A 13141-nucleotide genomic window follows, 5' to 3' on the forward strand; every position below is an offset into this window, starting at 1 on the left:
TTGCCTCTATGGGCAAGACGCCCCTGGTCACGGCACACTGGTTGAAAACCCCAGTTCTAAGGCCTGGGGTGCCTTGAATGATGGTCAGGGGTGCCGTGGGTAACACTGGCCTTTGTCCCTCTTTCCTTCCCTTCCTCCTCTGATGCCCTCTCCCATCTCGGCCTCCCAAAGGTTTGCACAGCTGTTTGTTGTAGCAGCCCTGGCTACAAGCTCCCTAGGCGAATGGTGCCTCTGGGGCTGGCCAGGGGGTGCTGGTTGCCAGGAGCTGAGGTGGTCTCGGAGTAAGCAAGCGGGCGAGGGAGCCCAGCCAGTCCACCAGCCCTTGCTGTCGGGAATGGACAGACAAGTGGGAGGCCAGGCAGAAAGGTGCTGCACTGCTCTTGTGAACCCTGCCTGGGAGCTGAGTGCCCAGTGTTGAAAAGGAGCCTTTCCGCCATGCAGGCCCAACATTGCCCACTGCTACCTCCCCAGGTAACGTGCTGGCCTCATGTTCACCTTTGGCCAGTCTTCGTTGGGCCACTAAGGCTGGGGGCATCCTCTTCCCAGGTGCCTGTGGGGCAGTGTGAGGAGGCATCTCTCTTTGGGGCAGGAGGGGCAGCTCAGAGACCAGAAGCGGTTGCCCGGAGGACTCTCAAGGAGAGGAGAGAGGAGGCTGCCAAGGGAGGGTGTTTGAAAAGGGGTGAGAAGCTGCCAGCTCTGCAGGTAATGGGTGGCATAACTGGGCTCCTGAACCTCACAGGGGTGCCACAGGAAGAATGGACTTGGTCAAGGGAGCCATGGACTCAAAAAGGTTGGAAACCTCTGCTGTGTATAATAATATATTCCTCAAACTGATGAAAAAGTAAATATTAAAGATTGACCAGAACAAGAGCTCAGCTTCCCACCTTACAAGGATATGAAGTATTCCCCAGCTCTTCAAAGCTGAGATCTGCTCAAACTGGCCACTTCATGCCTAGTGTTTGAACCTAGAAACACAGCAGTAGTTCTTATTGGTCCTGGTTCTGCTTGAACCCAGCCCACTTTCACATATGCCAGTGCTATCACAAATACTGATTCACTCCCACCTTGCCCTTTCAAGCTATTGCATCCTCTTGTGTTTTGAATACTTCGCTCTGATGACTCAGTCCTGGAGAATGTCTTCGCCTGAATACTTAGAATATTTTTCTTAAACTCTGGTATACATTGCTGTATTGAAGGCTTCAGTAAGATCTTGCTTCTTTATAAGGAACTACCAAAAGGAAGGTACTCTTTTGATCTCACCCATCGCAAGTCAGATTTGAATAATTCTTGAACATGAGGTACACATTCACGTTAAGCGCAGCTCACATTTCCGCTGAGGCTCTTTTTCAAAAAGGAGAAATCCTGCTAAATCAGCTGTTTGGTATGGAGTGGGAAGGTAGAACTGAACCCAGTCTCTTGGTAAGCTGAGCGGCTAATTGCAATATTTTATCTTTTATCTTTTTCACTTATTTTCAATACATTTTTTATCAACTGGGGGGCTACGTCTTTTATTATTTGTTTGTTTCAAATATTCACAGAGTGCTTTTCTATTTAAAGCAATACCCAAAAGCAGTTCACAGCCAAAGCAACTAATTTTTTAAAAAAAGCTGCCACAGTCAATAAATAAATAAATAGAGGAGATCAATAAATCAGACTAACAACTAAAAGACTATTCAGCAATATTGTGTGCTATAAAGAGCTGCCTATAAACCACCGCAGTCCAGAGCCTCAAAGCTGTACTTGACCATTGTTAATTTCCACCTTTTCTTCTTAAAATACCAAGAGGCTCCTTCTCAGCTCAGAAACTGGATGCTTAAGGCAATATCCAATTAAAACCAAATCTCAAAGAACACTTAAGTATGCAGATTTTGGCAATAAAAGTAGTTTAGGAAGGCAGAAAGCTCACAAAGGAGTGGAGAAATCGATAACTTGATAGTTTTGACAGGAGAGTCTGAGTGGCTAGGGAGACTTAACTTCCATGTTAAGCAGTATATTAATTGTCTAAAATGAATAAATAATCAATAATTTGGACGCTTAGGGGATTTCTGTTCCCATGGACTTATTGTAGGGCCTTACACAATTCACCTTGCTTCAGTTTCCATCCTATAAATGTAGTGGAAGGGTAAGCAATAAAACATTATAAATTGCATTTGCATATTTGCCAGACTTATTCCACAGGTGGCTGGGTGGGAACACAGCAGAAAGTTATTGTTTTTTTTTCTGGAAAAGGTTAGGATTGGTTTAGATGGCACAAAAGCTCTTTTCCTGGACCACTCTTCTGAGTTTGACTTATGAGCAACAAATTATGCATTTGTTCTGTGAAATGCAGCAAGAACACAGCACAGCCTCAGGGGTTGGGTTTTTTTTTGTGGGGGGGAGGTTGCTACCCAAAGCAGTTGCACTGCACCATCCAGAATGCTGGCTGGAGCCCCCACATTCAGCCCCTCCTCCAGTGCCCCTGAAAATACTGCTGTTCCAAGTAGCGACATTGGTTGCCCAGCTGTGTCCTGTAAGCAGAAAAATGTGAATGTCAGCTGAAGTTACAGGCTATTTGCAGATCACAGATTAAGTGGATGAAGCTGCTTTATTGCCAGCTGCCAAGATTGCATTTTATGGAGCAAAACGACCTCTTGTGGGTGCATTTGGTAAAAGGGGGAAGTTTGGTTCAAGAGCAATGCTCCAGTTCTGACACTCTAGGGCAGGGGTCAGCAAACTTTTTGAGCAAGGGGCAGGTCCACTGTCCCTAAGACCTTGTGGGGTGGACGGACTATATTTTGGAAAAATAATAATGAATGAATTTCTGTGCCCTACAAATAACCCAGAGATGCAATTTAAATAAAAGCACACATTCTACTCATGTAAAAACACGCTGACTCCCGGACTGTCCACGGGCCAGATTTAAAAGGTGATTAGGCCGGATCCAGCCCCCGGGCCTTAGTTTACCTACCCATGCTCTAGGCTCTGAGGTCTTGCTGTTTTCCTTTTCTTTCTTTTTTATTGAATTATGTTGCATACACAAACAATTAGAACAAAACTTATAGCCGTCAAACAGATTAAGTAAATAAATAAAAAATTAATAAGGAAAAGTAAAATTATAGAAGAAAAAAGAAGTATAAAAGTGAAGAAAAGGAGGGGGAAAGAATATATATGGATATATAACTAGGATAACAGTAAATCACTCATTGTTAGACTAATATTTTACAAACAAATTGTTAAATTAAAACACAGAGAACTACATACAAAACTACCTACAAAACAACAAATAAGACTTTCGCCAATACCACAGCAGTTCATTGTTCTTAGTAAAGATACTATCCTGTATTTCAATTGGTTCCTCATCTTGGTATGAGGACACTATTGCTTTTGCAGTGTTATTCTAGGCACAACCAGATCTTAGGTGCTGAACCTTGATTCATCAGGTAGTTATTTAAATGATCCTATTCTTTCTTAACTGTTGTATTAGATTTGTCTCTTAATACATCTGTTAGCTTCGCGAATTCCAAGTACAGTGGTACCTCGGGTTACATATGCTTCAGGTTACGTAAGCTTCAGGTTACATATGCTTCAGGTTACAGACTCCGGTAACCAAGAAATATTACCTCGGGTTAAGAACTTTGCTTCAGGATGAGAACAGAAATTGTGCAGCGGTGGCACAGCTGCAGCAGGAGGCCCCATTAGCTAAAGTGGTGCTTTAGGTTAAGAACAGTTTCAGGTTAAGCACGGACCTCCGGAATGAATTAGGTACTTAACCCGAGTACCACTGTACTCGGTCAGCTTGCATAACCATGCTTTGGTGGGTATATGATTTTCTTTCCAATATTTAGCCACCAAGACTTTACCACCAGGTAAAGGACCCCTGACAGTTAAGTCCAGTCATGAACGACTGGGATTTTGGTGCTCATCTCGCTTTGCTGGCCGAGGGAGCTGGTGTACAGCTTCCGGGTTATGTGCCAGCATGACTAAGCCGCTTCTGGCGAAACCAGAGCAGCGCACAGAAACACCGTTTACCTTCCCACCGGAGCGGTACCTATTTATCTACTTGCACTGGCGTGCTTTCAAACTGCTAGGTTGGCAGAAGCTGGGACCAAACAACCGGAGCTCACCCCGTCACAGGGATTTGAACCGCCGGCCTTCCGATTAGCAAGCCCTAGGCTCAGTGGTTTAGACCGCAGCGCCACCAACATCCCTCTTAGCACCTACTCCCTGCTTAATTGCATTGCTCTGTGAGCACTGATTATAAATTTCACGAAATTTATTTACTTTTTGTTGTCAAAAACTTCAGGAGAACTCTGGCTGGATTGCAGCATTACTTTGCTCCTCTGGGGGCGATTGTGGCAGGTGCTGTTCTGACCTTAATTAATTTCCCTCTCAAGGATACTGAGGCAATGCAAACTACAAAGATGTGCCATGCTCTTAATAATTCCCAATTTATGCAGTTTTCTATAGGTTATGTTAATGTTATTTATTGTGTTACAGGTTTGCATGCATGCACAATGGACATGCCCTTATAATTGTTCTCTCTGTTTTATAATCATTATAAAATGAAATAATTAAAAGCTTTACAAAGAACAAAAACTTTGTATACTCCCTGTGCTAGATGCGATCTAAGACAGCAGAAAATAAATTAGCTGCTGAAGCAGAGAAACTGAATGAGGATGTTGAAAATTTGTCACTGAAAATTAAACAGGAAACATGAAAGTGCTACCACATACAGAATGACCTCAAGAACAGTGTGCCGGTATGTTGTAAGTGACAGAATGGCAGCTAAAGTAGAATAAGCATCATGTTGAAATAAAAAAGCAAAATAATGAGATCTGCAAAGAACATGGGGTTTTGGAAAAAGAAAAGGCCCTGGAAGTGTTGGAGATGAAAGAAATGATGGCTAGACACACACAAGAACTTGTGGGGAAAGAGAATGAAAAATAAGAGCCTGAAGAACAAATTGTCCGTATGAACAAGAAGCTGTAAGTGAGATATGACAGGCACCAACATTTCCCAGAGACAATTTTTGTTCCCTACAGCTGCAGAGCTCAGCATAACATCCAAAAAAAGCCATCTGATCATTCATTTGGCTGGAGTCTGGGCAGTGAGACTTCTTTCTGTAAGTTGCTTTCTGTTGGCTGCTACGCTAGAGCAAATTAAAGGTTTATGTCTGCAAAGTTTATTCAGATGCCACATTGGTTTACAACAACTAGCAATAGTTTCCTATCGTATTATGATGATATTGTTAGATTGCAAACTTTTTCCAAAAGGGATACGTTTCCTGTTGCAAATAACCCTTTCAAGCATTGCCATCTTTCGAACCAGGGGTATTGCAACTTTGCAGCCCTGTTTAGGGAAGCTTTTAATGTTTAATAGACTATTGTATATTATTATTATTATTATTATTATTATTATTATTATTATTATTATTATTATTCACTAACAACTGTCTGATCTCTTGAAATGAATTGGTGATGATGTTTAGGTCCATCATGCCAAGATTAAGCATCCTGAGCATATTTCGGCAGATTCCCTCCTTTTCGATATGCACAAAAGCATAGTCAGGTTGATTTATATGTGTCCAGTTGGCAAATCCATGATCTTTTAAGGGTTAGAAAGAAAGCCAGGGTCATTTTTAAAATCTAAAACCTTTTCGGGCTAAAATCTCTGCTTAACCTCACAAGAAACAGCTATTGAGATATCACGGGAGACAACTCTAAGGGCCAAGTTCCTTTCGCCACCCCAATAAAATATTTGAGGGGGCCAGGCCCTCCCCAAGTTGATGGGCATTGCCATTTGAATGGTGTGAGTGTGCCATGTCCTTTGATCAATTATGCAAGGACCCTTTAAACAGCAGCTCAGCCAACCACCTTTCCCTTCTGTCTGTCCTCTATGAGGTCATGCATGCTCAACAATGAAAGCCATGACATATAGCTGCTCACATGTTCTCATTTCCAACTGACTGTTTTAGAGAGCTCTGTATTTTTCTTGACTTGTTCATGTTGCTTTTATTGTTTTTGTTCTTTTTAAAAATACTTAGAATTCGAGTTAGCTAGCTAGCCAGTTCTGTTGTTTGTTGAGTTTTTCATACACGCACATGAAGATTTAAGGATGATAAGGGTAGGATTATTTATTTGCTATGTCTGGGCAGAGCCCTTTTTGCAGTCAGACACCAGGTGTAATGATATTTGTAGTATATTTTCTCCATACCAATGGTATGAAGATGCTAGTTTGGGGGGGGAGCACATAAAATGTTGGGGCCGCTTGGTAAGGGGAAGGGATGAGCCTGCACCTTCAGGTCAGGAGAGGATCTTCACCAGGACCAGCCCACCCATGAGGCGGCCTGAAGCAATTGCCTCAGGCACAGAAGCCCAAGAAGCCATCCCCGTGCATGAACCCTGCCAAGAGTTTGCCGAAACCTCGCAAGAGGTCACCAGAACCTGCTGTGGTCACGTCTGCTTTGCCGCCACACAACCAGGTAAGAAGAGATGCTTTGGCAGGAGTGGGGTAGCACCTGAGGCAAAATGGGATGCCATGTCCCTGCTCTTCACCATGTTCCCGCAGTACTGGAAAGTGCACCTGCAGAGCCGTCCTTCCCATAGGGCTTAGTGATGTGTCGCGCCAGGGCGCCAGCCTCTCAGGGGCACCCCAGCAAGCGGGGGAGCTGCGTGGCTTTGTCAGCGGCCTTCCCTTTCCCTGCACACCCGCCAGCTGCGCCCGCCAACTATAAGGCTGGCATGTGTGCAGCTTCCCTCCCAAGCCTCTATGAGGATCGCTCTACTCCCGAGGAGGCTTGGGAGGGGTGCAACTTCACTCCCAAGCCTCCGTGGGGATCGCACTCCTGCAGCGGTATGGGGGAGAGTTGCGCCTCCCCCCCCCCCCCGATGGCTGGCAGTGTGCAGCTATGGCCACCCCAACACTATCTGTGGAAATTTGGGGGCGCTGGGCAGATATTTGCACCCCGGCACCGCATCTGCTAAAGACGGCCCTGCGCAGCTGGTTAGGCTGGGCTTTTTCTACGGCCACCAAACCCAAGACAGTGGAACTCCCTGCCTCAGGAGAGCCATTCAGCTCCCTCTCTCTCTTGACCTTTCATCAGGATTCGGCTGCTGCTTTATGATTTCATACCTTTTTTTGCTCGTCCTCTTGGTTATTTTATTATTTTGTTGTTTGCTGTCTGTGAAAAAAGCAGGTGAACAAAGTATTTAAATAAAATGAATGTTACTTGCCCCTCAGGGCTTCAAGATCCAGCCCGGTCTTCAGACTTTGTATTTTTTTTAAAAAAATGTGTACGCTGCCAAGAGAGGCAACCTGAAATACATTGGTTCCCGGCTTTGTATCCCAAAATTTGTCTACTAAGGCACACCACCTTAGCTGGGCCTTGTCAGAAAACAGCTCTACCCATGACTGCTGCTAGAAAAGAGAGGCCTTTATAGCACCCTGAACTCCTGGCAAAGAATTGAGCAAAGTTGAGTGAAAGCTGGGCTTTTTTGCTGCTTTTTTGGCACCTCCTCCTCCGGGGTGGGGTGAGGAAGTTCCCCAGCCCCCACACCGGCCCTTTTTTTTTCTCTTTGTGGTCTGATGTCAGTTGCAAAAGAGGAAGCTGTCGCCTGTTGCAGTTTCGCAGCCGCCAGGAAGGGTGCTGCTGGTGGCAGTGGAAAGCGGCCCCAGCACAGCACCCAGGAGCAGCAGCCCCTTGGGTGTTGGTGAGAATGGAGCTGTGGAAGCAATGCGCTCGCTGGCTTATCCAGTGCCGGGTGCTGCCCCCCAACCACAGAGTGACCTGGGAGGGTGCCCAGGTGTGCGACTTGGCCCAAGCCTTGCGCGATGGCGTCCTACTCTGCCAGCTCCTCAACAACCTCACGGCTCACGCTGTCAACTTGCGAGAGATCAACTTGCGCCCTCAAATGTCCCAGGTAAGCAACGAGGCAAGGGAAAGAGGGCCATGTCATTTGAGCCAGCAAGGTCTCTGTGTCTGCGTTGCTCTGAAGAAAGAGCAGGGTGGAAGCACAGTCTCTGGCAACCACAAATTCTTCAGTGGAGCTTGTGAAGCTAGCACTGGTCGCTAAGGGGATCTACAGCTTTTAGACATCCCCATGGACATTTGTTTGTTTTGCGATTTGGGATTTTAGCCTCTGAATAATTTGGGGTAGAGAGAAGCAGGTGTCAGAGGATCTAGGCAGCAAGAACAAGAGTAAAGAGCAAGGGAATCGAGTGTGGTATTTATGATTTATGCCACCAACATATGCGAGCTGTGATAGCAGGAAGGGAGAGCATGTGATTAAGTGCACCACCCATCAGCGGGAGCATGAAATCCACCTCGTATTTGTACGCCGAATCTGGTGGGAAAAGGGTTAAGCTACCTCTGAGGAAGTAATTGCTGTGTGATCTTGCATGTGTGGGTGGGGAAGTATTGGTCTGCCTGTAGCTGCTGTGCAAAGCAAGGATGGGGAGGGGTTTCAAGGTGCACAGGGGTGTGGGACAGATGTGTAGATTTCGCTTTGACTGTGAGACAGGAGGGCTGATGCCTCTGCTGGTGTATGTGCATGCGTAGAGATGAGGGGAAATCGGCTGGTGGAAATAAGGAGGAAGCACGGAAAGGGGTTATGCAAGAGTGATGTGGGGCATATACATATGGAAAGACACAGGCCTAACCTGAGGCGAGGTTGCATGACCGGCATGTGAGCAGCCATGGCTGCAGGCAGCTGATATGGTCCGAGAGAGGCTCTGTGGCCACTCAAGTCAAGATGTAAGAAGGGAATGTATACAGACCTGTGTGTAGATCGTATACGAGACTAAATTGAGCGTGGTTCCTTTGAATGTTAGGCCCTTGCTGGTGAATTTTTCATCATAAAATGCAAACTCTGGAATCAGAAACCTTGATGAGAATAAGGGGTGCTCATTTTGACCATGACAGTTAACTTCTTGTACAGTTAGGTGTTGTTGGTTGTTTTTTTTTCAAAAAAAGAAAACTTCCGCAATTGATAAGTCATACCAAAATGACAGCAGGTGATATGTGGCAGGATGGAAATTGAGGGAGAATCCTTTGTGGGCTTAGGTTTTCAAAGTATGAGGTCTCACCTGTAGAAGCACCACCCAGACCTTATTCGATTCAACAGATGCTGCCTTCACCTTCTGAAGCATTTCCCAAGCACAACAGGTTGAAACTTGCTGTTTGTTTAGAAATGAAGAGAGCTCATATTTCTGAGAACTCTGTAAACTTTGTGGGCAAGTGGCAATTGTAGTGGGTGGAGTGGGGGAGACATTTTGTGTCAAGGAAGAAAGCTTGGTTTTGCTTAGGCAAATTTCTCTTTTGTGTATGGGAGCACAGTCTCATATCTCATAGCACGGCAGTGTAGCCTACAGGGAAGAGAATTTTCCTGCAGCCATTTCATCTTGGCTCTCATTGTACATGGCCTGACTTGCCTGGCGTTTAGCGAGTTGTATTTGTCTGACGTTGTTTCTCAAACTGTTTGAATTTGAGCTGCACACCATACATTTAAAGCACAAGACTTCCTGCAAAGAATTGTGGGAACTGCAGTTTCCCTCTCACAGAGGTACAAATCCCAGCACCCCTCACAATCAACAGTTCTCAGGATTCTTTGGGGGGAGGCCATGTACTTTAAATGTACATTGGATGCATTTTAAATGTGCATTGTGGAACTGCCCATATTCTGCTCTCTCCCCAACAAGTATATGAACCCGGCTGTTCAATGAGATCTGGCGAGTCGAGTGCGGCCACTTGCACATCACACATACACAAAAAACCCAGGGGAAGAAGCACTGGTCAAAAAGAGGGCAGATTTACATAATTCTTTGCATATGTTAACTTCGATGTGCATAGGCAGAAGTAGAACTAATTACTGTAAATTTAAATACAATGCATCTAACTAAAGTAGAGAAGACTGTGACCAGGTGACCTGGTTGGCCCAGGTGCTAACAGCTGATGGGCTATTTCTTTTTTTCTTTTCAAATAATCTTTATTAGTTTTTCAATTAGATCCTCCACATACACATATTGTATTACATTTATACTTGCTCTTCAGAGCTGACTTCCCTCCTTCCTTCTTCTGGTTTTTATATCACATATAATTTTATTCTTCCATTTTATATATTTTCATTCATTTTCCATATTTGTCCATAGTGTATCCATAAACAAATACAGTGGTGCCCCGCAAGACAAATGCCTTGCAAGATGAAAAACCCGCTAGACGAAAGGGTTTTCCGTTTTTCGATGCGCTTCGCAAGACAAATTTCCCTATGGGCTTGCTTTGCAAGACAAAAACGTCTTGCGGTTTTTTCCACTCCCCCCCCTTTTCTAAGCCGCTAATAGCCTTTTAGCCGCTAAGCCGCTAAGCCTTTAATAGCCGCTAAGCCATTAATAGCGCTAAGCCGCTAAGCCGCTAATAGCGCTAAGCCGCTAATAGGGTTGCTTCGCAAGATGAAAAAACCGCTAGACGAAGAGACTCGCGGAATGGATTATTTTCGTCTTGCGAGGCACCACTGTAAGTCCTCATGTTTATACAGTTATTGTTGTCTGTCTGTATTCATTTACCACTACTGTTAGTTATATTAGTTTCCTTATACATTTTGCTTCTTATTATTTTCATTATCCATCACTTTTCTTAAACTTTCCCGTTATGAGGTTTGTTTCCAACTCTACTGGTTTTACTATTTCATCTTATCATAGAATCATAGAGTTGGAAGAGACCACAAGGGCCATCGAGTCCAACCCCCTGCCAAGCAGGAAACACCATCAGAGCACTCCTGACATATGGTTGTCAAGCCTCTGCTTAAAGACCTCCAAAGTAGGAGACTCCACCACACTCCTTGGCAGGAAATTCCACTGTCAAACAGCTCTTACTGTCAGGAAGTTCTTCCTAATGTTTAGGTGGAATCTTCTTTCTTGTAGTTATCTTTCCTACATACAACATAAATTTTTGCTGATGGGCTATTTCAAGACACCTGCTCTCCCTCCTTATGTCCTCTGTGGAGTAAGACAGATGTCCACCCTAGGAAAGTCTAGCTTTTTGATTAGGCCTGGGCCAGCCCTACCATTAGCAGAGTGGGGAAGTACACCCTGTGTGTGCCACATGGCCTACCCTACACACCTTGAGCTACTCTGCTGTCCTCTGGAGTGGTGGACGCTATTTCATTGCAAGCATGGAGATAATATTCAGTTGCCAGGCCAGACAGCTTCTCTGCAAGGAACGAGAGAATGCCACTTTGTCCTTCTACAGGCAGCAAAATATCTTGGGCTGGCCTTGGGGAAGGGAATATTAGCAGTGCTAATATATTTCTAGTAAAAGGGGTGCCAGATCTCAGCTGCCTTGTTCTCTTATATAGTGACACCTCAGAGGTTAAGTACTTAATTTGTTCCAGAGGTCCATTCTTAACCTGAAAATGTTCTTAACTTGAAGCACCACTTTAGCTAATAGGGCCTCCTGCAGCTACCGTGCCGCCGGAGCACGATTTCTGTTCTCATCCTGAAGCAAAGTTCTTAACCTGAAGCACTATTTCTGGGTTAGCGGAGGCTGTAACCTAATGCTTATGTAACCTGAAGCGTATGTAACCTGAGGTACCATTGTAATGGCAATGGCGCCCACCTGAGAGGTGCCGGAACTGAGTTCCTGTGAGTTCCAGCTGAAAAAAGCCCTGAATGTTAGGGTTTTATTAGGACACATGCAGCTCTCCACTCTCTGGATTGGCTCCAGTATTATTGACTCAATCCATCTTAGGAGGAAGCAAGGAAGCCTGGCAATGAGACAACATGGCAGATTAGCATTGCCCACGCAACTGAGGTGTTTGGCGGGAAGTCCTGGCTGTTTTGTTTGTTTGGTGTCTGAGCCAGCTGTAAGGTATTTTTTGTGCTGGCACCATCATCAGCATTGTTATCACTTGGACAACTGCTTGATTTCTGTAATGCACAAACAAGGTACTAAGGGAGCCAGGCTTCTGGGCTCAGCCCACCACACCATTTAACATGCTGCCATGTGAAGCTGCAGCATGCATGGCTGGGAACTTTCTTTTGAGCCACAGCTTCTGTTGAGGCAAGATGGATGCCGCCCAAGCAATGTGGCACATCAGAAGAGTCACCTGCAGAAGAGTGGAATGTGTGTGCTGCCTTCATATCTTGTTTCCTGCTCTGGGATCCAGACACATGCTCAGCCCACTATATTAAAAACAAGGCAGTGCTTCCAACAGATTCTATCAGGCTTTCCCCTAGATACCAGGTTTTTTTTCACCTAGGGTTGCTGTAGCAGCTCTTTTGACATTCTTCAAATGGCGAGAGCCAGTGTGGCGTAATGGTTAAGAGCGGTAGTCTCATAATCTGGGGAACCGGGTTCGCGTCTCCGCTCCTCCACATGCAGCTGCTGGGTGACCTTGGGCTAGTCACACTTCTCTGAAGTCTCTCAGCCCCACTCACCTCACAGAGTGTTTGTTGTGGGGGAGGAAGGGAAAGGAGATTGTTAGCCGCTATGAGACTCCTGAAGGGGAGTCCAAACTCCTCCTCCTCCTCCTCCTCCTCCTCCTCCTCCTCCTCCTCCTCTTCTTCTTCTTCTTCTTCTTCTTCTTCTTCTTCTTCTTCTTCTTCTTCTCCTCCTCCTCCTCCTCCTCCTCCTCCTCCTCCTCCTCCTCCACACTACCCTCTTATAATCTGTTGCAGAGTAGATCTGATTCTTAGGACTAGAATGAGGTTAATACTTGTTGGGGTGTCAGTGCCCTGCTTGAATGGCTTGCCAATGAGGTAGGGACTTGCACCAAAACAGCTCAAAAACAGCTTGAGTTCAGTTGCCATTGACTTTGCATCATCTAGCAGTGGTTATTCCTCTAGGCTGCGGCAGAGGGAGAGAAAGGACGCAGGGATATTCCATGGGCTATGCTGAAATACTAACTGCCTTTGGCTCTTATTTTGCATCATCTGTCACCTTACAGTAATCATTGCATCCGGCAACATGCATTTCTGCCGTCTTAACTGGACTTTATAAAAACTGTAAGAACTGCTGCCTGAATTTGCTTTTTTTCTTTCCCCTTCCCCTCTTCTACCTTTTCTGTCATGTCTTTGAGCACCAAAGGGCATTGTTATTGCCTTGTTATTGATCTGTAGCTATTCTGGGAACCTTTTTGACCAAAGAGTGAAAATGCTTTAAACAAATTAT

At 45.2% G+C, this 13141-nt stretch overlaps 1 protein-coding gene across 7 annotated transcripts in view; it reads left to right on the forward strand.

Moving 5' to 3' along the window:
• Nucleotides 1-6252: 6252 nt before the first annotated feature.
• The window catches only part of VAV1 (vav guanine nucleotide exchange factor 1), a 75782-nt gene continuing 68893 nt past the window's right edge, over nt 6253-13141 (forward strand). For 2 of the 7 annotated variants that reach the window (XM_081893981.1, XM_081893982.1), the window contains exon 1: nt 7566-7898. In XM_081893981.1, coding sequence (XP_081750107.1) covers nt 7695-7898 — 204 coding nt within the window. In that variant the 5' untranslated portion in view covers nt 7566-7694. Of the gene's footprint in view, nt 6461-7563; nt 7899-8677; nt 8732-13141 lie in introns of those variants that run through there. The other 5 variants (XM_081893985.1, XR_014163925.1, XM_081893984.1 and 2 more) reach the window with 5 other exon arrangements.

This window comes from Podarcis melisellensis (genome assembly GCF_964234715.1).
Source record: "Podarcis melisellensis genome assembly, chromosome: 17".
In the NCBI taxonomy this organism is placed as follows: domain Eukaryota; kingdom Metazoa; phylum Chordata; class Lepidosauria; order Squamata; family Lacertidae; genus Podarcis; species Podarcis melisellensis.